This window comes from Triticum aestivum, chromosome 2D, assembly GCF_018294505.1.
Source record: "Triticum aestivum cultivar Chinese Spring chromosome 2D, IWGSC CS RefSeq v2.1, whole genome shotgun sequence".
Lineage (NCBI taxonomy): Eukaryota > Viridiplantae > Streptophyta > Magnoliopsida > Poales > Poaceae > Triticum > Triticum aestivum.
In genome coordinates, this window is record NC_057799.1 from 482394250 (window position 1) to 482419963 (window position 25714).

The 25714-nt window shown below is 46.3% G+C and overlaps 4 protein-coding genes across 5 annotated transcripts; all 4 read right to left on the minus strand.

The window, feature by feature from the left end:
• Positions 1-3116: 3116 nt before the first annotated feature.
• On the minus strand, positions 3117-6179 carry LOC123053969 (IAA-amino acid hydrolase ILR1-like 5). 2 transcript variants are annotated; one of them, XM_044477596.1, is made up of 5 exons: positions 5642-6179; positions 5241-5366; positions 4509-4823; positions 4137-4265; positions 3117-3648 (listed from the first exon to the last, which is right to left on the minus strand). In XM_044477596.1, the coding sequence occupies exons 1-5, from the start codon at positions 5948-5950 to the stop codon at positions 3277-3279; spliced, it is 1251 nt and encodes a 416-aa protein (XP_044333531.1). In that variant the 5' UTR covers positions 5951-6179; the 3' UTR covers positions 3117-3276. The 2 variants fall into 2 exon arrangements, with proteins under 2 accessions (XP_044333531.1, XP_044333532.1); XM_044477597.1 differs by having other exon boundaries at positions 3204-3648; positions 4100-4265.
• A 233-nt stretch (positions 6180-6412) lies between these two features.
• LOC123053971 (uncharacterized) lies at positions 6413-8570 on the minus strand. Its single transcript, XM_044477599.1, has 2 exons — positions 8007-8570; positions 6413-6748 (listed from the first exon to the last, which is right to left on the minus strand). The coding sequence occupies exon 1, from the start codon at positions 8449-8451 to the stop codon at positions 8014-8016; it is 438 nt and encodes a 145-aa protein (XP_044333534.1). The 5' UTR covers positions 8452-8570; the 3' UTR covers positions 6413-6748; positions 8007-8013.
• A 4419-nt stretch (positions 8571-12989) lies between these two features.
• Positions 12990-16228, minus strand: LOC123053972 (uncharacterized). The gene is made up of 2 exons (XM_044477600.1): positions 15681-16228; positions 12990-13314 (listed from the first exon to the last, which is right to left on the minus strand). Exons 1-2 carry the CDS (start codon positions 15928-15930, stop codon positions 13274-13276), a joined length of 291 nt encoding a protein of 96 aa, XP_044333535.1. The 5' UTR covers positions 15931-16228; the 3' UTR covers positions 12990-13273.
• Positions 16229-21907: 5679 nt separating this feature from the next.
• Positions 21908-24557, minus strand: LOC100127064 (aquaporin PIP2-5). The gene is made up of 3 exons (XM_044477601.1): positions 23742-24557; positions 23092-23232; positions 21908-22351 (listed from the first exon to the last, which is right to left on the minus strand). The coding sequence occupies exons 1-3, from the start codon at positions 24354-24356 to the stop codon at positions 22235-22237; spliced, it is 873 nt and encodes a 290-aa protein (XP_044333536.1). The 5' UTR covers positions 24357-24557; the 3' UTR covers positions 21908-22234.
• Between the last annotated feature and the right edge of the window lie 1157 nt (positions 24558-25714).

Sequence of the window (25714 nt, forward strand, 5' to 3'; positions counted from 1 at the left end):
GCTAAGCACTACGGAGGAGGAGGAGGAGGTGTATGAGGAGGGAGGGCTGCGCCAGGGAAGAGGTCCGGCTGCCCTCCCACCCCTCCACTATATATAGGGGCAAGGGGAGAGGGGGGAGGCGCCCTAGGGTTTCCCCTAGGGGGCGCCGGCCAAGCAGATTGGGTCTCCCTAGGGAGACTTGCCCCCCAAGCCAAGCAGGTGGAGGCTTTCCTCCCAAGCCAGGTGGAGGCGCCCCACCTCCCCAAGTAACGTGGAAAAGGCTGTGGGGGGCGCACCACCCCTTAGGGGCTGGTTTGCCCCTTCCCCTTTGGCCCATGAGGCCCTCCAACACTTGCCGGGGCTCCCGAAACACCTTTCGGTCATGCTGGCCATAGCCTGGTACCCCCGGAACACTTCCGGACTCCAATACCCTTCGTCCAATATATCGATCTTCACCGCCGGACCATTCCGGAACTCCTCGTGACATCCGGGATCACATCCGGGACTCCGAACTACCTTCGGTAACCACATACTATTTCCCATAACAACTCTAGCGTCACCGAACCTTAAGTGTGTAGACCCTACGGGTTCGGGAACCATGCAGACATGACCGAGACACCTCTCCGGCCAATAACCAATAGCGGGATCTGGATACCCATATCGGCTCCCACATGTTCCACGATGATCTCATCGGATGAACCACGATGTCGGGGATTCAATCAATCCCGTATGCAATTCCCTTTGTCAATCGGTATGTTACTCGCCCGAGATTCGATCGTCGGTATCCCAATACCTCGTTCAATCTCGTTACCGGCAAGTCACTTTACTCATTCCGTAATGCATGATCCCGTGACTAACTACTTAGTCACATTGAGCTCATTATGACGATGCATTACCGAGTGGGCCCAGAGATACCTCTCCGTCATACGGAGTGAGAAATCCCAGTCTCGATTCGTGCCAACCCAACAGACACTTTCGGAGATACCTGTAGTGTACCTTTATAGCCACCCAGTTACGTTGTGACGTTTGGTACACCCAAAGCATTCCTACAGTATCCGGGAGTTGCACGATCTCATGGTCTAAGGAAACGATACTTGACATTAGAAAAGCTCTTAGCAAACGAACTACACGATCTTGTGCTATGCTTAGGATTGGGTCTTGTCCATCACATCATTCTCCTAATGATGTGATCCCGTTATCAATGACATGATGTCCATGGTCAGGAAACCATAACCATCTATTGATCAACGAGCTAGTCAACTAGAGGCTTACTAGGGACATGTTGTGGTCTATGTATTATGAAATATAGGGCACGACGCTAATAGGGAATAACTCCGGGAATCGAGCCACGAAGGGGTTTTCCCCCGCCAACACGGGAGCCAAAATAGGGTTGAAGAACCCGACCTCACTAAGATCGAGGAACCAATAGGAAGGACAGGGAGAAGTTGGATTATGCATTGCCAGAATTGGGACCCTCCCGAACGTTGGTAAAACGCAAGAGGTTGACCCCTGAGATATTTTGCTCGGATAATATCCGACCATAATCCACCTTCGTTATTAGCAATTCGCTACAACCATTTGGTTAGGAGTGCGATGCTCACGCGCTTGGATGACAACATGATTCCAAGACCACCCCGGTCCTTAGGCTTGCAAATATCAATCCAATGGATCATATGGTGTTTTTGCTTATCCCCCTCGCCGGCCTAGAAGAATTTGGATTGGAACTTCATAATCACGCGATGAAGGGTTTTGTGGAGGCTATAAAAGCTCATGATAAACATAAGAAGGCTCGACAGGGACGAGTTAATCAACACTGTCCAAGCTGCCTTGGAAAGCCATCGGCCTTGCCAAGACTCAACCCTATGTTGGATCTCAACCACGACCGGTCTGCCATAGATAGTCTCCAGTCAGGAATCCCCAAGTATGAGGTGGGCAAAGTCCCAAGTCTGCAATTGAGGCGGTCGGCGATGCTTTGTCGCTCGTCTTCCGGAATAACCGAAGAACATCACTTCACTCTTGGGGAAGTTGATGGTTAGTCCCGACATTTGTTGGAAGCAGAAAAGAGAAACTTGAGGTTCACAATATCCCACTCCGAGCCTTCGACCATGTAATCATGTCGTCAACATATTGGAGAAGGGAGACCCCATTCACTACGTGGGGAGCCACACCCCGGATGTGGCCGGCCCCCTTGGCCGCATCCAGGATGGCGACGAGGGTGTCGACCACCATGTTGAAGAGGAATGGGAAGAAGGGATCCCCTACCGAACCCCACAAAATGTGGGAAAAAACAGACCCACTTCACCAGTAATATTAACAGTGGTGCGCCCACTAGAAACCAGTTGCATGACCTTGGTAACCCAGCGGTCAAAAGAGGCTGGAGCGAGAAACTGGACGGGGTTTTCGTCCATAAGTAGAGGGGTTCGTGTAGTAGTGAGAGTGGGACGTCGGCGCTGTCGTCACCAACACCAATCTAGCAGCCCTATGTGGGCAAATTTGGTGTTTTGACCCTTTTGCGAAAGTTAAGCAACATTTGGCCCTGGTTCATTTTTTTTTTTCAAGATCTGACCCTTTTCCTACCAACAGGGTTGCCGGCAGTAGGGTATAACTGCCTACCGCCGAGGCCCTTGGCAGTAGGGTCGCATGCCCTACTGTCAAAAAGTTCTAAGTATCAAATACAACGTTGTACCCGCCTACCGCCGGGCACCTCGGCGGTAGGGTTGCATAGGCTACCGCTAGCCTGTGTGGAGGTAGGGTTGCACTGCGCTGACGTGGATAAGTTGCCTGCCACCAGGGACCTTGGCGGTAGGCTGGTATACCCTACCGCCATCGACCCCGGCTGTAGGAAAATGGTCAGATCCCGATTTTTTTTTAACCAGGGTCAGATTTGGCGTAACTTTCACAAAAGGGTCAAAACACCAAAATTGGCCGCCCTATGTTGCTTTTTGACATTAGTAAGTATGCTTAAGTTTCTCGTCTAAATCACCTTATCTACATATAGACAAATTTCATATTCCAAATTTGCAATGTTGTAATGTTGTTGAAGTGTGTGATGTTGAACAATGATTTATTTATTCTTTGGTTAATATCTATGCCAAACTGAAGTTCAAATATATGCACCCGCATAGGACGAATTTGGATGAAAAACTATAAAGGCTGCAGTTTGTGGAATCTGACACTGCAAGGTTGCTCTGGAGACTCTAAGAAAATAAAAGCCCCTTTAAGACTGTTTTGCTGACTCTTTTCTTATGGAATCTGCTAGAGTTGCTCTTACCGCGAATGCTAGGTTCCAACTTCATTTCAAGTGGAACACCCAGAGAGATACGTTTCTGCAGTAGCAGTATGCAATGCAGCTCCAATTGGAAGGACATCCTCGTCAACGAAGAAATGCGGGTTGTGATAACAGTGCACTGAACCAACTTTCTCGTTTCTAATACCGATACCAAAGATGACGCCAGGAACTAACTGTTGGTAGAAAGCAAAGTCTTCCCCTGCCATGATCTTCTCCCCGGGCTTCACATTGTCTGGACCAAGCAAACTTCTGCCCACATTCTCTACATGGCGATGCAGCCTCTCATCATTCACGACTGCGGGATACATTGGGTAGGAGGGAGCCCCCAATATCTCCGCAACTCCCTTGCATCGATGTACAGCTGCCTGCCCTTCTACTACCTGGAAAAATCAAGAACATTTATTCAGGACCCTTTAATTTGTATTATTACACCCAGGGTAAAGCTATTTAATAGTTTGAAGTTATAACTGGGACACAAAGAATTAGCCATATACATACAGACAGTGTTAACTCCGTCCTGTTTGCCGTACAAAAAGAATAGAAACATGAATTGCTAACTATGGAAACAGGACCAATAGATCATGGCATAAATGTGTTACAATTGCAAGTTGTGTAGTTAAAAATTGAAAGCACAATCAACTTTTGAGAGAATGCATAGAAGGTGCTCTCAGTGATATAAAGCTCTTTGCTCACAGAAAAATAAATTACGAAGGTACTGGTGAAGTGGTGATTGCAGCATACCAATATTATCATCAAATGCTACTACTCCCTCCATTCTAAAATAGATGACTCAACTTTGTACTAACATCTATTTTGGAACGGAGGGAGTACCTCTTAGTGAATTAATTTGTGCCATAATAATGCTAACCTCCTTAAGCCTTTTCTCTAGTCGATAAAGTCCTTCAGTAGTGAGGCTCCTCAAAGTACCTCCGAATTCAACAACTGGAGGTGTGGTATCAGTAGAATTCCCAGCTTTAATATAGGTAACAGAGAGCACCTGAACACAATAAATAGACAGATCAACCCGAGTATCACATTTTAGCGAAGATGTTATTTCCCCATATGAAATCATCACTGGAGTAGCATTTCAGGTGCCACTTCCATATGTTCCATATGCCCGAATTTATTGTGAGAAAAAGACTTCCGTTTGTTGGCATGATCCGCTACGTTTTCTTTTTGTATGACATGTTTGAAGAAAACCAGTTGAGCAAAGTAGTATCGCTATAGGGCAATGTCGTACTTGGCTGTGAAGAGGATCGTCTTCTCTCGAAGTGAGCTGTTGCAGGGCCAGGATGGTAAATGCTGCAGCAACAACAGGATCCACATTCAAGTGTGGTGTTTCAGCATTCCCAGTTTTACCTTCTATTTTCACTACATAGAAACACACGGCTGCATGTGTCGGTCCTGCATGAGCAGCTATTGAACCCGTCGGCTTCTGACAATCGACGTGCATGGCAAAAATAGCTTCAACACCATTCAGAACACCTTCTTTTACCATATGAGATGCACCAGCACCGCCCTCCTCAGCGGGTTGAAAAAGGAGTCTCACCGTTCCCTTCATCATACAAGACGAATGTTACATAAAGCGTATATACGTTAATCTTTGTGACTTCTGAAAAGAGTTTATTCGCAAAACTGACAGCAAACCAGCAATTTAAATATGAAATCGACACAAAAATTCTGATTTAGTGGCCAGTCTACTTTTTGAGGGAATGGTCATCCTACTTTGCTGAGTCAAGCCATGATATCTGACTACTCATGCTAAAAACTCACACAATTCAAAGGAAATGCATTGGGGTTGTATTCTCTCTGGACAAAGAACAAGAGAATTAGTAAATGGCATGTGTTAACATGACACTGAAGAACAGACACCAGGGGTGTAAAGTATTTTGTCCAGCGACCTTGCCCAAACACAACTGAAGTACTACTGAATTGTGTCAAACTTAGAGCAGAACCATAGGCAATCACTCACCTTAAGCTGATCCTTGCCCTCATGCAGCAGCTTTGCTGCTCCCAGGAGCATCGCTGTGTGCGCATCATGACCACACGCGTGCATTACGCCATCAACTCTGCTCTTATGCTCCCACTCTACCAATTCCTGGCATCCCAAGTGCGCACAACCAACAAAATGTGATCCCTCCAGCAAACAATGTCATGCTATCCGACAGCAAGAGACAGTCACAAGATTGAGAGCACACGAATCAAGCAAGCACGATCAGCAGTAGTACAGTACCGAGAAGATACAGTTCTGCCGTTCAGCACCAACCACCGGTCACACACACCGCGCCAGACTACCGGAGTAGCATCGGAGGGAAAGAGCGCCCTGCGCCAGACCACAAGTGCAGCATCGGACGGGAAGAGAGGGGAACGGACCTGGATGGGCAGGGCGTCCATGTCGGCGCGGAGGGCGACGATCGGGGGCATGCCCGAGCCGACGTCGGCGACGACGCCGGTGCCGGCAACGGCGCGGGCGGTGATCCCTAGCCCCTCGAGCTCCTCGCGGACGAGTGCGCTGGTGCGGTGCTCCCCGAACGCGAGCTCCGGGTGGGCGTGGATGCGCCGCCGCAGGCCGACAATCCAGTCTCGCTCCCCCTCGGCGCGCCGAAGCAGCTCCTGCGCGTACTCCGCCGATGCTGTGGAGAGGAGGACGACGGCCAAGAGGCAGAGGAGAGGAGTGGCCATGGTCAAGTGAAGGGTGGGAGAAGCTCTCGTTGACGGAGCGAATGCTACAACAGACTCTAAAACTAAGACGAATGAATCACCCCGAGAGCAAGAAAAGGAGCAGCCTGTAGAACGGACAAAGAGACTTTTTTATATTTTTGCGGGAGAACGTTCAAAACCATGTACAGCTGCGAGTGAGCTGAATGAACCACTATACTTCATATCTGGGAGTGAAAAACTGAAAATCACTCACAGCTAATGACAGTACTAATTTAAAACAAAGGTAAAAAAAGTACTCCCTCTGTTCCTAAATATAAGTGTTTTAAGAGATTCCACTATAGACTATATATGGAGCAAAATGAGTGAACTTATACTCTAAAAGTCGTCTATATACATCCAAATGTAGTCTCTATAAGTGAAATCTCTAAAAAGACTTATATTTAGGAAGCGGAGGGAGTAAGTAATATGCTGGACATAAGAACATGTTGAGCAAGCACCAGTCTGTCTGTTTATCATTCTGATGTCAAATGACAGAAGGAAACGAAGTACAGGAGGATTTAGCCCGTTTGTCCAGAAACAAAACTACTGAAGGCCCGAAGCATTCCACCAACATCCCACTCTGATCTCAAGTGTCTCAGGTTCTCGCTGTATTCATATATTTATGCTCGACTACTACTGTGTTCATCCTAGCTGACTCGGTGTGGAATGTTGTTTGCTCTGGCTGTGCAATCTGTTTGAAGAACAAGATGACCAAAGGTGCCGCTGCCGGTGCTCATCACTTTGTTCCTATGCTACTCAAGTACTCATGATTCATGAACCCTGCAGCGGAAAATGAGCGAAACAAATTAAACAAGGCGTCGAAGGTTTCATTCAATGGGAAAGAGAAGTTAAGCATTATTTGCTGATTAGTATATCTGCAAGCTTATTAATGTGGAAATATCAACCATGGATGGGGCTGTGCAGTCTGATTGTCTGCTGTCAGATATGGTACATGTACGAGACTTTGCAGTACTCATGCTAGAGGAACTTGGATCAAGATAATGATCATGCATCAACAGGATGGTACAGTAGTACCAATACAGATGGACTCATCTAATGTACTAGCTTTCACCTTTCAGAAGATCTATGTAGCATAGCATGCTACAGCCTATACGTAGTGCATTAGTTGCTAGCACAAATGAATTCCAACAGAAATAGGCTAATAACTAAGTTCTTTTTTTAACCTTAAATTTTTTTCTAAAGAAACTTCAAGATCTTCCCCATCCTAAGAGGACTTCTTACATAAGCCATTTCATTTATTTATTTCTTGCAAAAACTGATGCATTTGATATTGTTCCGTGCTAATTGACAAATCATGTCTCAACTGACAAGCAGAAACTGAGACACTTAACAAGCCCTTTCTTTTTTTGCAGCATTTCTCTGTCGTAGTACTTTTTCTACTAAACTTTGGACAAAGTGATAGCAACTTATTAATGTTGCAAATTTGCAATGCTGCAATTCCCAGATTTCAGCTTTCAACTTCCTATATTCCAATGTGGTTGACTATGTGTAGTTATCAACAAGAAGCAATACACATAATAAAGTTTTATATTCCTAGTCACCGCCATAGTGGCAAGGAAGTCAAGCATTTTTCAATGTTATCAACTTATCCGGTGCAGACATCCAACCTGACATTTCCCTACTTCCCTTCACACTTTATCAAGTCAGTACCCTACAAACGGGATAAGAGAATTCATAATGCACCTTTTTTTCTTCTGAACTGAAGTAACTAGGAAATAAAATATCAAGTACAAAAATCAGCAATGAAACCCAGTATAGACTACTAGGGTAATTTCAGTATCTTTAGTCGTCCATGTTTGATTGCGTCATAATTTTATAAAGAGAAATTTTGGTTTATCTGGGGGGCACAACACTAACGCAGTCATTCTGTCACCATGCTCATTCGGCCATTCCCCTCTCATCGACACAGCCCAAGCACGCAATTGTTCGCATGGTTTCTGCATCCATGGCTAATCCAAAGTAGCCTAGTAGTAAATCAATTATATTCCCATCACCACGCCAAAGCACCAAGAGTCACCTTCATCCTACGCATGGAACTGCAGCAAGAGATCCATGGCGGCGCCCCGCCGCCGTTGCACGTCCAGCACCGGCTCGGTGGTGGCCTCCAGCGCCACGCAAGCGCCACTCGAACGGGGCCCGAGGGGCCACGAAGGCGGGACGGGCCGCTTCCGGCGCTTGTTTCCCTGCAGGGCGCACTCCCGGAGCCCGTCCTCCACCTCCCCGATCATCGGCTCCCCCGCCTCACCGCCATCCGCCATGGGCTGATCGTTGTCGCACGGGACAGCGGCAGGCGCGTCGAGGCGGGAGAGGAAGCTGCCGATGGCGGCGTGAGCGTCTCGGAGGGTGGCGGCCGCGGCGGCTGCGGCCGAGGAGGATGATGGCGCGGAGAGCGCGGCCGCGGCCTCGGCGGCCAGGCGGATGGCGGCGGCCAGGTCGGTCAGCGGCGGGAGATCGAGCTCCATGGCTGGCCCAGCGAGGTGTGGCGAGTCGTGACGGCGGCGGCGGCCCGGCCGATGCGAACAGCTGGAGGAAAGAATCGTCGCGCTGGCCAGGTGTGGCGTTGTAGCGGCGGGGATAAAACTTCCAGGGTCTTTTTTTTTTAAGCACCAGTAATACGCGCATACACTCACCCCTATGAACGCGGCGCCTCGTCGTCGATGGAAACGTCTCCTCCCACTGAAAGCGCATCGCCGGAAATCCTAAAATAAATCCAAAAATAATGCGAGCACCAGGATTTGAACCCTGGTGGGTTTGGGAATACCACTGTCCATCTAACCATCTCAACCACAGGTTAATTCACAAACTTTCAGAAGGGTCGACATAATGATCAGTTACGTGGTGCTTACGTGTACACAAATATAGTAACAAATGAAACGTGTGCTAGCAAATCAAAACGTTCCTTCTTGTCACTTAAAATTCCTTTTGGGTATGGGTTGTCAACAACATTCATGGCGAATCAATATAGTTGAATTGTTATGAGGACAGTGGTATTTTCAGTCCATCAGAATTCAAGTCCTAAACTTACGCACAGTTCTGCCGTAGACAATAACGCTTCGAGCGGAGGTGGTTAGCCAGATGATCTCAAGGCGAGCAACGGGTCCCTTTGTGCGCCGTCGGCGCCGCCGCTGCTTCCCTCTCCCTACGTCAACCGCTCCAGCAGCGGGAGGGGGGGACCTCAGATCTATGTGTCCGATGTGTTCTCAGTAGGATTAGGGTTGAGGGAGTCGCTGCCGAGGCTGTCGTGGGAGCGGCGCGTCTGAATAAGTTTCTCCAAGGTTCGTTTACGGTCAGACGGGGTTCTTGCCTTCGTCTAGGAGCCAGGGGGGTCCCTGGATCTCGTTGAGGTGCGGGCTATGGTATCTGGAGGTCGACCGACACCAACCGGTTCGGTCCACGGATGGGTGGTGGTTTTGTGGAGACGAAGATTCTTCTTCCTTGTCGGTATGATTTCCTGATGTTGTCCTTCCCCCTTCTTTGTGCTGCTGTTGGAGGGATGTCTGCTTTGCTCGGGCGGTTGGCCCGGCCGCAGTGCCGGAACCGGATCCTAGTTCTCTTCCATCTGGAAGGGGCACATATAGCGGTACTCAAAGCCACAGATGGTGAAGACTAGTGCAGGCATGTTGGATGCACATGTGTGTCCTTGTCTTTTCGGCGTCGGAGCGTAGGAGTGGGGGAGTAACATGGCGGTGATTATGTCGTGGTTGAAGATGAGGACCTACTTGGGTCTGGATACATATTATTGTGTTACAGGGGTCTCCTCGCAAGGTTTAAGGATGATGACACAGAGCTTTGAATGGCTTCGTGTTTTGCTGGTTGTTTTAGGGTGCTCTTTGTTATTTTGGTTTTCTTATGCATGTGTTAGGATGTGCTTGTTCGGGTTAAGAACTTTGTATTATGTCTATACTTTCTCGAAAAAAGTCATAGACTTGCTCGGCTGCTCGCATTTTTCTTTTATTTTTATTTCAGGCCTTCAGGAGAGGATGTTCAGCGGGAGGAGACGTCCCCGTCGACTACGAAGGTGTCTACGGTGACTTCATCAATCTCAAGATGATGTGTAGACTTAGTCTCTCAAAGATGCTCATAGAGATAGGATGTGCCTGCAATCGTTCATAGAGGTGAGCGTATGTGCGTATGTATGAGCGTATGCATCTGTACCGTGTTAAAAACACATCCATCTGAATATAACGTTGTTTTGCCTTCCTTCGTGTTGTTGATCTTAATACTAAAAGTTGAGTTTGTGATAGTTGATGACCTGCGCAATTTAGTTCCTTTTGACTATTCTTTAAATTTGCGTTTTTTATAATTCTCTTATGCCTAAAATTGTTTTTCTGTCAGTCCATTTTCTGCAAAGCGCTGAGACCGAAGACTGTAGGATCACATGTAGGTCTATAGGAGGGTGATTAGACTACTTGATCAAATAAAAACTTAACATTTCCCAATTTTAATTGTAGGCGAGTTTTAGCATTTCTCACAAGTCAAGCAACACCCTACACATGCAAGTCTAAAGAGTATGTAGCAGAAAGTAAAGACTTTGCATATGAACGTAAATGAGGGATCAGCGAAATCAAACGCACTGAAGGCATGGTGATTTTTGGCGAGGTTTCGATAGGTGGTGCTATTGTACGTTCACGTTGATGGTGACTTCAACCCGCAGGAGGGTAACGGCTGTGAGAGTCCATGGAGGGCTCCATTCACGAAGGGTCCATGAAGAAGCAACCTTGTCTATGTCATCATGGCTTCCGTCCACGAAGGACTAGCCTCACTCAGGGTAGATCTTCACGAAGTAGGCAATAATCTCCTTGCCCTTACAAACTCCTTGGTTCAATTCCACATGATTTGGAGGATCCCAAATGACACCTAACCAACCTAGGAGACACGACTCTTCAAAAGATAATAGATGTTGTTGTTGATGATGAACTCCTTGCTCTTGTGCTTCAAAAATAGTCTCCTCAACACTCAATCACTCTCCAGCAGATTTGGCATGGTACCAGGAGAAGGATTGGAGGGAAAAACAATTTGAGGGGACTAGAAAATCAAGGATCAAATGGTTGGAGTGGAATCTCTTGATCTCAACACAAGTGTAAGTGGTCATCTCTTAGAAAATGGATATGGGAAGTGGTAGTTTCGTCCTGGTTGCTCTCTCTGGGAGTAGGTGGTGTGGGTGGTATATATAGCCTTCATAAAAAATCTAACCATTCACACCTTTATGCACAACTCGGTGAGACCGACCAGTGCAAAAGATTTGAACTTTAGACTTTCCCATGAGACCGAATGAATCCACTCGGTGGGACCGATTAATGATGACATAAGCACTTTCCACGCTTCAGTGACACAGATCGATTTCCCTCGGAAATTTCGAAATGAAAACAATGGTTATATAGAAGGTTGGCACGCGCACTTCGGTGGGACCGGATGTCATCCCGGTGAAACCGAGTTTCTAGGGTTTAGGTAGTGCCTCTGTCAAGTGTATCTCAATGAGGCCGGGTAGGAATGAATCGGTGGGACCGAGATAGGCTTTAGGGTTTTGGACAGATAGGATTATGAGGGTGTGGTTGAGGATTTTTGGAGCAATATCTCTAAGCACTTTGAGCAAATGACTTATGATCAAAACCTCATCCCTTTCTAATAGTATTGACTTTCCTACGGACCCAGTGTGATCTTTGAGCACTTAACCAAAAATGCAGAGTGTTGGAGCTTTTGCCAATGCTTTGTCCTTTGCATTTGAGGGGTCCACATTCACATCTCATTATCATACCTAAATGAACTTTCCTGAAATATTCTTTGTATAGGCATTAGTTCAATGATGTATATATTGTTATGAATTACCAAAACCATCCGGGGATTAGTTGCACTTTCAAAGACGACGGTGCCACGACGAGCGTAGCTATGAGCGAGAACATCGATGAGGCCTCGGACAGAAAGATTCCGAGATGGCGATACCGTTGTGTGAAAGGGCAGAGGTTTAACTGCTTCGGGTGAGGGGGTGCAAGCTAGTTAGAGAAAATCCGATTCCAAGAATAATGTTTAGAGGGATGACTGAGGACCACAACAGCATGGCGGCGAGGCGCGCTAGAGCACTGCCGATCACGGGTGGCGGTAGCAGGCGACCCGGCCGGCAGTCCGTGGGTGAGGTGTCTAGAGGATGAAGAAAATCAACTGGCGCTAAGTTTATTTTTTTTCAGATGCTTAAGGAATAGACGGTCCCTTAAGTTTGTGTTTGGGTTTTATCAGATCCCCTTGTGTGTGTGGAGAGCTAAACATGACTTGATTCAAAAAGGACATTTAAAGGAATGGAGGAATACAATCTTAGGAATTTTTCATATATGTCGTTTGAGTTCTGTAGAAATTATTCCTAAGTATTCCCTTGCACAGAAATCTTTTATTTTCCTTGCGATGTAATCATACAAACCAAAACCTTGTAGGATCATGAATAGACATGAAATTTGAATCCCACTATTTCTCTATTCCAACAGTGGTTTTTTTCTCTCTCTTTCTTTTATGTTTTTCTTGGACGTGTTTGTGCTAATGCCCCGGGTACTTAAACCTTTTGTATGGATGTGTTGATGACTTTTCTAAAGCGGGGTGAAAGCCTATTACGAGAGTTTCTTAACATTGTAAGAATCCTTTGACCTCTAATGATTTTGCTGGGGGACATCTGTATGCTCTTGATGCATTTTCCAATATATGGTGGGTGAATCAGGGCAACTGGACATGTGTGCTCCAGCAGATTCATGGCTCGTGAAGTCGTGATCATCCTTGTTCATGAGCCTTCAGCCTTTGTTCTTCCTGACAAATGTGTCTCATATGCTACATGCACATCTGCTTGCATAGGAAGAGTATAATCAGGTAAACAAGGCCCACCCGAACCGAAACATCCTGGTTCAAATTCTCAGTTCTCTTAAGAGATGGATAGGCAAACTACCAATGCAATGACGCGTAATCAGCTGCCTCCGGAGTCTGGATCAAAGATCAATGTGGGAAGCACGAGACAGCACAGCAATGGGAAATGGCAGTTGCACATACCCTGAAACTGAATTACATACGGCTATGGAGTATACAGATAAATTATGGAGCCTGCACTGCAGAAATTTCCTACTGCGAAATAGGAAATGATCCAATAAGACTACTTGTCAGTGGCATTTTAATCCGGGCCACAACAGCAGAAGATCGAAACTCCATATGTACAATTAATTTGATTACGACCCGTTACAGCTGCATGCATTATATGCTTTCCCTGATCTATTGAGTTCTCTGGTTTCTGGAGGTGGCGCTCAGCGTCAGGCATCAGCGAGCTGTTAGAGGATCGTCCTCCTCACCACCACAAGCTGATACATCATACAGATTGGTTAGAGTGAAGTTACACAAATCTCTAGACAATATAAAGATCATGAATCAGAGAGCAGACGTCGCAGCTTTTTTTAGGTGAAAAAGAACATGGTGATGACATGGAACAGCATAGAGGATGTAAATTTGTGATCTCCTGAAGTGCTGAAGATATGTGGAAAGGGGCAAGGAATATCAGCTGCAGCTCCAACTTATTTGTAACAAAAACAAATTGCATAATTTGAAGACAGGATGGCAATTAGCTACAGCTCGTATCTTGTGCAAAAGAAGATAAGTAGATAACATAAAAAAGTTGAAAAGAAGAAGATAATATATTTTTTTAAATATTCTGAACAGACAGAGACAAACCAAAGGTTCGGTGACCAGATTACACTATTCATGTATATTTATGGACCTTAGTCCACAACGAGTATTTGGGATAGGATAATGATCAGAGGACAGGGGATTGGGCACTCGCCCTCTTCAATTCGGCGGCAGGGCTCATCCCTAATGCGGAAGAGAAATTCTGAGGCTTATTCAAAATTTTGTTCAATGATTGCATGCAAAAAAGGTTAAAATGCTAGCTTGTTTATACAGCACAGCCTAAACTACCTGAACAGGCAAACTGGGTTCTAGCTCACTGGATGCATATGGAGTAACCAACCGACTCAAATTATGTCTTACCTAAAACAATTCAAACTATCTTCTCTGTCTCTAACCTGTCTGTCTATCTAGATACATAGACCTGCTATTATCCCGTCATACAAGGATACAACTCTTCAGTTCCTAAACATCTCATCTCCTAATGACTATCCTCCACCTGTCCTAATCTCCTTGATATTCACGAATAACTTAGGTGTTCCTCCTGCTTGTTTTTGTATGGCCGACCAACCAGCCATAATTTTTGTACAGATAAAGGGGTGTGTTTGACCTAAAGCTCATAGCAGTATACCAAGATAGCCCTTGCAATTTACATATCCAGGGTGTGGCAATTCTTTCCACAGGTCTTGCTTAGAAGTTTATTACTCCACAAAACAACTTCACATTGGACAGCATACTGATTTTGAAACGAGAATAGGTAGGGCGAACTGCCTATCTTGGACCATTTTTTTTTGCGTGGAGCCTATCTTGGACTTATAGAAGAGCGTGGACTTGACCACCAAGATCCTTTACGATACCACTAAGCCACGTAAGTGTCACCTGGACAACACGTTATGAACACCAAAATTTTGAACCTTCGCTGCATGTGACAATCAACTCATCGTGGAACCAGATGCTAAGTGTTCAATTGATGTTATGCACATAGTTTTTAGGATGAGTGTCCATTATGCATATGCATATTTGAAAGCTATTTGCAGGGTCTATGTCACTACTCATGCCTGGCTAGGATCTGAAATCGAGTTGTTGAAACTCTTCATTGTAAGCATTTCAGGATGAACGAGGCAAGCCTATGACCTGTAGCAACTTATGATTTTCCTACCGAGCAACCAAGAGTATCCTCTGTCCTCCAGAAATTAGCCTTCAATCCAGTCCATGTACAATTTCAACAGGCATGGGAGAAAACTATATACGTTTCCAATGCCACTGGCCAGAATCAGGAGGTGCTAAGGGTGCTTGGTTAGGGGGGTATCCCTGGATGGGTTGCGGATATCCATCTCGTATCAAAAGTATTCAGATTCTTCATGAGAAGTATCCAGGTTTCAGAGGAACATGCCGGACATGAGATGTATAGTCATCAATTTTTTAGTCTAGGATGTAATCTGGCTATAAGGATTTCAACAAAAAATGGATAACCACATGATGATTTGAAAATGATGATTTTATCCTCAACATATTAATTCATTATGTTAAACTAGAAATTTGACAAGTTCACTAATTGTATCCTGAAAATGGCCTGACCCACATTAACATATTAAGGGAGGACCATCAAAGCTGGTGAGTGAACAATGCAATGATCAAATCATGCATCCAATCCAAAAACGTCGCATGCCCTACTTCCAAAAAAGTAAGAGCACAAACTCAGGTGGTTCTAATAGCCTACTTTTACAGTTTCAGTATCAACGTAAATGTAGCTAGGAAAGTTAACTACAATCAGGGCCAAAATAATATGCTGCTCTTCAGTATAGATTGTCTCCACAAGGATATAAGGTGAACCCAGGGCGATACCAAATCATGGTATCAAGGCATCAGATTGCACATTCCAGTACCATCTCAATCCTAAGCGATTCCATCATCAGTCACATGTGAGTTTTCCTTTAATTCTTTACTGTTTTTTTAATTTGTCTGCGAGGACAACAGCATGCATAATTTGGCAATGAAATGCGAAACAGCAAACGAAAAAGTTAGAAATGGAATCAGCAGGGCGTACCGCCGCAGCAGAAGCAGCAACAGCAGCACGAAAGTAGCATGGCGGCGTCGCAGGCGAGCTCGACCGCGGTGGCCACCATCGACGACGAGCGGCCCTCGAGCAGCGGCGCCTGCTGTTCGTCCCCGTCCTGGCCCTGCCGCCCCTGCCCCTGCCCCTGCGCGCGCTTCTTGTTGGCGAGGTTGAACTCCAGCTTCTCCAGGTAGGCGTGCTTGAACGAGTCCCGGATCCGGAGCGACGGCCACAGGTGCATCTTCGCCGGGCGAGGAGGGGGCGGCGGCGGGGGCTGGCCGGGCCGGGGATTGTCTTGATCTTAGGGATCACGGGGGTCGGCTCGGAGGAAGGCGGAGGAGAAGCGTGAGATTTTGGCTTCGGACGGTGCGGGTTGCGGATTTGGGATCGGATGACGGGACGGCACGGCACGCCGATGGCGAGCATGCGCGGCGGGGTGGGGTGGAATCTGCGAGAGCGAGACCTCCTCTTCGCGCTCACGCGCTGCTCGCCTGTGCCTGCCTGGCCCAACAAAGGCGGACGGTCCCTCGCGTCGCTCGCTCGGGTCGATGGTTCATCGGTCAGCGTTAACCGGTCACCTGTGACCAGTCCACCGTTTTGACTTTTGTAAAAAACAAATCTAAAAAATTCGGGGAAAATTAAAAAAACAAAAAAAAATCATAGATTTGCAATAAAAAGTTCACGAGTATGGGAAAAAATATACTCCCTCTGTCCCATAATATAAGAGCATTTTTGACACTAGTCTAGTGTCAAAAACGTTCTTATATTATGGGACGGAGGGAGTATTTGAAAAAGTTTATGAAATTTCAAAAAGGTTCCTAGATTTTTTGGGAAAAAATCACAAATTTGATTTTTTTCCTTGATTTTGGATAAAGTTCATTTTTTTGAAAAGTTCATAAATATGAACAAAGTTCATCAATTTTAAAAAACAATTTTGAAAAACAAGATTCATGAATTTGATAAAAGTTTGCGGATTTTGGAAAAAGTTCATAAAAATTGAAAAGAGTTCGTGAATTCAAAAAAAATCATGGATTTGAAAAAAACACAAGTTTTGTAGAAAGGCTCACGAATTTGAAAAAAACACAAATTTTAAAAAGAGAAGAGAAAAATAAAAATAAAAGAAAAAGGGAAAATAAAACAGAAGAAACCCGGTCAAGAAACCAAATAACAAAAAAGAAAAAACCGGTCGGAAGCTTCCCGAATCCGGCCTAGGAAGCTTCTGGGAGATTCCTCTAGTGCATTAAGATGGGTTGGCCCATAAATCAAGAGAAGAGAGAGAGAGAGAGAGAGAGAGAGAGAGAGAGAGAGAGAGAGAGAGAGAGAGAGAGGGGCATTGCGTACCAAATAACCAATAATGGGTGCATAAGGCGTCAAATAGGATTTGGCGGAATCTGCACTGATCACTTCAAAATATGTGCTGACAACGTGGAACACAAACCTAGCCATATGGGCCATGCCTCCCGGACCGGCTTGCGGGCACGAATTTTTGGCCTGGCGTTGGTCGGGCATGTCATGCGAGTAAAAGGGCCGGACCGGCCGACCTTCGCCTGGCCATGGAACAAGGCCGATCTTCGAAGCCAAGCCTTAAGGCCAGACGACACGACCATTTTAGTTTTTTCCCCCTTAATTTTTTAGTTTTTTTAAGTTTTTTTGTATTTTCCTTAGCTTTTTAGACCGAAACGCAACAATTTCCTGCCTGCAACTGTTTCGTGTCGGGCTGGGTTTTTTATCTGGGTTGCCAGGCCTTTGGGTGTGCCGACCCATATGACCAGGTTTGGTGGGACTGTGACGGGAGGAAATTGGACGGCTAGGACATCAGCTCATGATGAGGATATAATATTGTATTTATTTTTTTATAAATCTTCTAGTGACATTTCAATTAGTGATATTCTTAGCCTCAGTTTGCGGTTGCTGAATGTTATAAAAAAATAAGCACAAGAGTGGGAAAAAGCATAATATTGTGAGTCAAGGGTCGAGATGTGAGTACTTGAGAGACGTCGACGATGAGTGAAGCAAGAGGGTTCCCTGGGATGCTTGGATCCATCGGGTATATGCACGGGAAATTGAAGAGTTACCCGCAACAGAATATGGCAATTCATTAGTCATTGACATGATCCAACCATCATACTCAAAAGCGGTTTCATCCAAAGATATATCGATTTAGACTTTCTCCTTTGGGATGCCTAGCTCAAGTAACTAGACCAATGTATTGTAAATATATCATCTATTTGCAAGGGTGGTTGCAGTGGAAACTCCACCATACAACTACAAAGTCGATGGTCATGACTATAATGTGGGATACTAAGATGCCAACTATTTCGCTTGATGGATCTTTTTCGAAACAATATCAAACCCTCAAGGTAACAATAGAATCCATAATGCAAGGTTTTGTGGGAACAACTGTGATCCATGAGAAAGTTACTAACTGACACCACAAATTTCTTGAGATCAACTGAAGGATAGAAGACATGTCATTAGATGAGTATCTCCACGATAACCTTGTTGAACATATATGCATACGTGATAGTAACATGTGCAACAGTTTTGTGACGTTTCATCATTTTTATTTAGATTATCTAGTACATTTTGGAGCTTATGGTATATTTGAATTTGAAAATCTCAAAATTATGAATTTGAAAAGTTGTTCAATTATGTGTTGTAGAAACATACAAGTTTGAATTTTTACATGTAAAAATGGAGTTAAATGAAGTTCATATGCATGAAGAGGAGATAAATGTAAGATAATGCAATATATGCTCTAAATTACTAGGAATTGTCAAATGACCGCTCCCTGAAAAGATGATTTTTAGGGGCTCCACTAAGATCATTTTCGGAACGCTCTTTTCTGGGAATCTGCTAGAGTTGCTTTTACCAAGTCATATATTGTGTCGATCAGACTATGCTTTCCCACTTACACCCCCTTGTGTGATCCTAGTCGAAAGATGATAATGTCCTCAACTTTCCTCTATCCGAGAAGGAGGGGGGGGGGGGGGGGGGGGGGGGCGCAACAACTTTAGGAGAGGTGGGGAACCTGGGCTACTAGTTGGAATCCTTAAAATGGGGCAACTTTTCCTTTTTTTTACGATACTTCTTTGTGTGAGATAAGTTTTATTTTAGTTGTCCTCCATTTTTTTCATGGTGATAAGGGTGATGGTGGCACTTGCAAATACTACTTCTCAGTAACTCTTCAAACAACACAAGGTACTTTCGGGTATTGGTGCTCGTTTTATGGGATTATATTCGTACGTGTGCATCCTTTAGATTACGACTCAATAGATCGGTTTTGGATTTCTCACGCTAATTGGGAGGAGAATGCCTTTTATAATAATGACCCCGCTTGCTCCACCGAAAACTTTGTACATCAAAGACGCATGGTGGTTGCCTTTTCCTAGATCTACTATGTTGATACTCTAGGTCGCATTAAACAAAATTGTTTTACTTATTGTGTTTTAAAGTACTTTGTATTTCTGTGGCAACACATGATCATTTAGTTAGTTTATGAGTTAATTGATGAATTAAGCGGGGCAGAGATCGTTTTGTGAGAGGTTCAAGTGGACAACCAAAACCCAAGCCGTTGTCCCATCTACTCCATGTGTTGCTGCCTCCTAGTGGCCTACTCATGGAGGAGTTGAAGGCGAAGGAGATGTGTGCTGGAGTTGCGGTCTTCGTCAGGTGGTGCTCGACGACAGTCTTAGTGATCTAGTGCATCGATCTTCAACGGCGCCCCGGCCTGGCAAGGTTACCGGAGAAGAGAAAGTCAGTGCATGGTCCTCGACAGTGGCGAGCTCGACATCAGTCACATACCTGACGTGCAACGGCATTGGTGTTTTTTTAGGTTTACGTTAGGAAGTCTTCGAGTTTGTTTTGGGGCGGTGAGACAGTGAAACTGTTTCAGTGTAGGAATAATGTTCTGCCCGCTATTTCCCCATTCCGTTGGCATGCTTATCTCCGGAGGAGGGGCGTGTGGAGCCATGTTTTCGGCGGGCCTTTCGGGATCTGGTCGGTTTAGGTTTCCGGTGGATCCGTTTAGATTCGGTTGCCCTTCATGGTCTTCAGAGTTTCTACGGGCCCTTGTCGACGTTTTCTCCTCCGGGCGGTAATTTTCTTCGTAGATTGTGGTTGCTGGCACCTCCTGGTTTGCATCAATGACTTCTAGACCGCTGCTTCCACAAATACCTAGGTTTTAAAAAAGTTTGCCACGTTGAGACAAAGGCCGACATGCGGCATCGAGTTATGCTCACGGTGTGATGCAAGAGGAAGAAGACTTGGCACCCCAAGATTTGAATATAATGTTATTTTTCTTAATGAACGTATTTGTAAGGACATACGATGCTTCATATTTGGCCTTAGACCCTTTGGGAATTTTTTTGATGAACTATTGGAGTTTTTGGAGTGAAGACACCCGAGCTTTATTAATCAACGACCATAAAGGCACCACATGGTGTGTGGTAAGCAACTCCATATTTAAAATGATGAAATTGAGCCATGCTGCTTTAGGTGATTTTTTTGAGGGGTTTTAGGTGATTATTGGATAATAGATAAAAATAGATGAAAAAAACAAAATCCAATGATTTTTAAAAAAATTGATGAACTGTTTTCAAATCCGATGAACCTTTTTCAAAATTCATGATTTTTTTTCTAGATTTCTGAACTTGTTTTCAAAACCGATGTTTTTTTTCAAATTCAATGAACTTTTTTTAGAATCGATGAACTCTTTTTAAATTCAATGAACTTTATTCAAATTCGAGGAGTTTTCTTCCAAATTCGATGAACTTGTTTGAAACTCGATGAATCTTTTCAAATTCATAAACATTTATTATTTCTCGAATTTTTCATTTTTGTGAAATATTATTATTATTTTGTTTTTTAAATTCAACGGAGGTGAAATAACGCTCTTTTTTAGCAACAGGTGAAACAACGCTCGAGCGAGCGACCAGGCGTGGCGATCGATGAAGCGATCGAGCGCTCGCCACGTGGGCCGGCCCACGAGCAGGCGGCTGTGAGCGCCACCTAGAGGAGCTGGCGCCTGCAGTGCTGCATAGGAGCTCCCCCCCGTGGACCGTACAGATCTGATCAGATTTGCTGGTATAGGGACGAGTATGAAACATGGGAGCAACTAGTTAACGAGCGCTCCTTCGGGAGCCTCGCAACGATCAGCGCCACTTGGCGCGCTCTCAGCCATTCGCCACGTGTCACGCTCTGGACGCTCCCTCCAGATTTTGTTTTTTTCTATTTTTCCGCACGCATTTTCGGCTTTTTCCCCATTTTTTCGACGTTTTGGTTTTTCCCCGGTCTTCCTTAGCATTTCGACCAAAATTTATTTTTTGAAACAAAAAAATCTTTTTGCGCGAAAAAACGCGTTTACTTTTTTTTCTTTCATGAAAAGTCACGTTTTTTTGCGAGAGGCACGGTTGTGCTTTAGCGAGAGTCACGGCCGTGCCTTTCAAAAACGAAAAAAACGCGTTTTTTATTTTTTTTCTTTCGCGAGAGTCACGGTTTTACTTTCGCGAGAGGCACGGTTGTGCTTTCGTGAGAGTCACGGCCGTGCCTCTTGGAAAGGGAAAAAGAAAACTCGTTTTCTGTTTTTTTTCTTTCGCGAGAGTCACGGTTTTGCTTTCGCGAGAGGCACGGTTGTGCTTTTGCGAGAGTCACGGCCGTGCCTCTCGGAAAGGGAAAAAATACGCGTTTTCTGTTTTTTTTCTTTCGCGAGAGTTACGGTTTTGCTTTTGCCAGAGGCACGGTTGTGCTTTCGCGAGAGTCACGGGCATGCCTCTTTCGGAAAGGGAAAAAACGCGTTTTCTGTTTTTTTTTCTTTCCACGAGACTCACGGTTTTGCTTCCACGAGAGGCACGGTTGTGATTTCGGGAGAGGCACGGGCGTGCCTCTTTCGGAAAGGGAAAAAAATCGTGCTCCCGGTTTGGTTTTTTCGTCCGGTTTTTTTCGTGAAAAAAAGTTCGTCAAAACCTATCAATATGGGATCTAGTTTTGAAGATCTCGACGCGAGGAATCCAATGGTGAAAACGGTTTGAGATTTGGACGCACAGTTTAAGAGATAAAACGTTTTGAATAAACAAATCTACGAAAAAAAGGGAAAACTCCCAGGTTGCGACAAGTGACGCGCTGCATGTGCGCCACTTGTCGTGACCTGGGAAGATAGAGTGTTCTTTGCAACGAGTACTCCCTAATTAGTGATTTCGACGAAACATGCAAGCAGCTCACAACCCGAATCGTACGTACACATTGCATTTCAAATTTCCCCCCAAATTACCTGGATGCATACATGACAGATTGACAGTACATCATCCTCATCGTTCACAGATAGTACATGGAATGGAAGCAAACACTAACGAAGACAGACGCACACTCGATCGGTAGAGAAAAACAAGCAGCAAACGCGGCGGCGAGCTGAGGAAAACAGAGACGCGTGCAAAGACCAGCAGAATCCAGGACCCGAACAGCAGCACACACTGGAGGCCCCTCTGTCCTCTGATATATCTACAGTTCAGTGCCTCCGACCATCACCGAGACGGCGGCCGGCCGTCGATCTAGCGACTGCCGAAGGAGGCCGACGAGCCGAACTTGGTGGCGCTGGCCCTCAGCACGTACTGGTGGTACAAGGCGGCGATGGCGGCGCCGATGAATGGCCCCACCCAGAAGATCCACTGCAACCACAATGGCCACAAATGTAAGCATAACATGTCTCAGAGGAATTTGAATTAGTACTAATTCCCACCTAATTGCACTCTCAACAAAAACTGTGGGCATGTGTATGTAGAACTAGATAGTGACTAACTTAGTCAGGTACATTAGTGGTAGCAAAGTTTCTGGCGTGGTTGGATGGTAGGTGGGAGTGGGAGCAGGACGAGATTAGGCAGCGTGTACTGCTGCAAAATTAGTTTTGTTTGCATATGTCATGTCACACATAAGCTACAAGAGTGTGCAAAAATAAAAACTTCAAGGCTAATCAGTGGGGAGTGACATCGCTTGAGTTTATTAAGTGATCCTTATCCCGGGTCCTTGCCCAAAATAATCGACCTGCTCAGCGGTTTGATTGCTACTTTTGAACTTATGGACGAGGTCCCCGCAAAAAAAAAAAAGAAGAAGAACTTATGGACGAGGAATACCACACAAGTGATCTAGAACCAGTCATTTGGGATGACATAGTGCAGCATGGGTTTAATAAAGTTATCCTGGCTATCTTGCGCCGTTCGATAAGATATACAGTATATTCTATCTGTTCTTGTGGATGAGGAACACCACACAAGTTCTCTTTGTTTTCTTTTATTTTTACTTAATAGTCTTCGAGGTGATTGTGACCACTGCTTACTGAAATAGTAACTGTGAGAACAATATTAATAATTAGCAGAGAGATGCATGCATGGGGGCAAATGGCGGTACATACGTGGTCATCCCAGGCCTTCTCGTTGTTGTAGATCACAGCAGCTCCCAAGCTCCTTGCCGGGTTGATGCCGGTGCCGGTGATGGGGATAGTGGCCAGGTGCACCATGAACACCGCGAAGCCGATTGGCAGAGGAGCCAGCACCTGAACAATTCATCACAACTTCCATCTATTTAGCCACTTCTCAATGATTTAACTCTAGCTTAATTCAACACCATCTACAAATTATGTATGCAAGAAAAAGGAGAGCTGGCTAGGAAGAAGACGTGAATGTTTTCATATATGTTGATATGCCGCCTTGAAAAGGACGGTTCACCAAATCTAAACAATCATATCAACGAAAATTCATGTTGGACTTTCGCACCATGTCCCTATCTAGAATCGGAAGTGCTTGTCTAATGCTAATCACGAGCGGTTTGCCACCTCCCAGTTGCTGCATATAATGAATCAGATTAACTAGCTCTAGCTAGGGACTGAACTAGTGAGTGGTACTAGTGGGTACTGATGAACTACTTCAGTACCGGTAGAGAATATCCGGAGAGCTCCTTTTATCATGCCTAGCTATTTCCATGCAGCATCGATCACTAGTTCGTGGACCAAAGAATATGAAATCAGTTGGACGCATGCTGAGGAGTAGGAGGGTGATAACTTACCGGGACGTGGGAGTCACGGGCGCTGCGCTTGGGGTCGGTGGCGGAGAAGACGGTGTAGACGAGCACGAAGGTGCCGATGATCTCCGCGGCGAGGCCGGTGCCCTTGGAGAAGCCGGAGCTGAGCTCGTTGGCGCCGCCGCCGTAGCGCACGTAGAAGGCGCTCTGGAACCCCTTGACGAGCCCCACGCCGCAGATGGCGCCCAGGCACTGCGCGATGATGTAGAGCAGCGCGCGCACCAGGGACACCTTGCGCGCCAGGAACAGCCCGAAGGTCACCGCCGGGTTGATGTGTCCGCCCGAGACACCGGCGGTGCAGTAGACGAGCACGAAGATCATGCCGCCGAACGCCCAGGCGATGCCCAGGATGCCGACGCCGCTGCAGGCCGCGTCGGCGGCGTTGGGGCCGGCGGGGTCCGCCTGGTGCTTGTACCCGATGACGGTGGCCACGGTGATGTAGAGGAAGAGCAGCGTGGCCACGAACTCGGCGATGACCGCGCGGTAGAGTGACCACTTGGTCAGCTCCTCGGCGTCGAAGAGCGGCGCCGGCGGCGGGTCGGAGTAGTCCTTGGCCGCGTACCCCCCGCCGGGTGGAGCCGCCTCGATGTCCTTGGCCATCGCCGCCTCCTCAGCCGATCGACAAGCTAGGGTGGGTGTGTGTGGTGGTGCCCGAGGTGCGAGTGCGCTGAAGCTCTGTGTGGTGGTGTGAGACGACGAGGGCACGGGCTGGTATTTATGGCGGCGAGGCGCCGGGCGGCTACTGGCTCTCGGCGAAAGGCCGGCGCAGGGCGCTCCCTTTGCGATTAACTAGTTTTGTTTAGTGGCTGGGTTTATTAGTGGAAGATAAGGGCGTCTCCCGTTGGTGTCTTGTTTCTAGGTTATAAACTTTGCCGCCCACCGCCCTCATCATTGCATCACTCCAGAGCAGATGGCTCACTGCTGGCTGCGCCTAATACGGTGGAGCTTACTTTGTAGTTTTAATTAGTGGCCCAGTTTCGTCTGGCGACGGGTGAATGCACGTACAGAATCCACGTACAAAATTTGAGGTGATGGAGGACGGGGCGTTGATGCGTTAACTGGGCAGCTGAGGTTGCTATGAGCCCACCCGAGTTCGAGTCCTAGCTCAGGATTAGTTCTTGGGTTGGTCTTATTTTTTTTTTTTTATGATTTGAGGTGATGGCAGATACGTCGTCAGCTTTGCCTGCTGAGTGAGCTGTGTAGCAATCGAAATGTAGGCACCAAGTCAGCAGTCATGGTTTGCTACGAGCACTTGGCGCCAAATTTTGCATTGTTGACATTTGTCCGGGCTCTCCACTAACGAACACCTGCTTAATCAACAGTTTGGTTGCTAATCATGCGCAGGCACGTCGCAAAGAACCACCCTCTAATCAAAGTTTCTATCCGAAACCTTGATTAATCCTAGCAAAATGTTGCATGATGCGCCAGCATCGGCTGTGTGTAACAAGCTGTACGCGGCTGGTCCAGACTCCAGAAGATGCGCGAGGGTTCGACCGGATCGCGACCCGATATCCCTCCCGGATTTGCATGCCGGGAGACTCGAACCGTCCGCATGATGGGCGCGCGGCACTCTTTTCCAGCGTGCCCGTTGTTCCGTGCACGAGTATGGCTTCCGGCTCAGCTCGCTTTCCATCCATCCATGACGGCGGGCGGGCCGCAACAGCACGGAACCGAAAGCGAGGACGCCTCATCAATGACCCATCGCCTCCCCCGTCTTCTCCAGGTTTCCATTCACGGGACGGGACGCCCATGAGGGACTCGTGGTGGTGGTGGTTAGCGAGTGCGCGCACCCTGGCCATGGGTTACCCTGGCAGTGGCACCATGCGCGAAAGAACAAGAAGGACCGACCAATCCACCGGTGACACTGACGCGTATATGATTTTTGAAGGGGAATGGATGGGATGAGCTGGGCGGCTCTTGAGTCCTATTCGGGCCGAATTATTTGGTGTGTTCCGAGT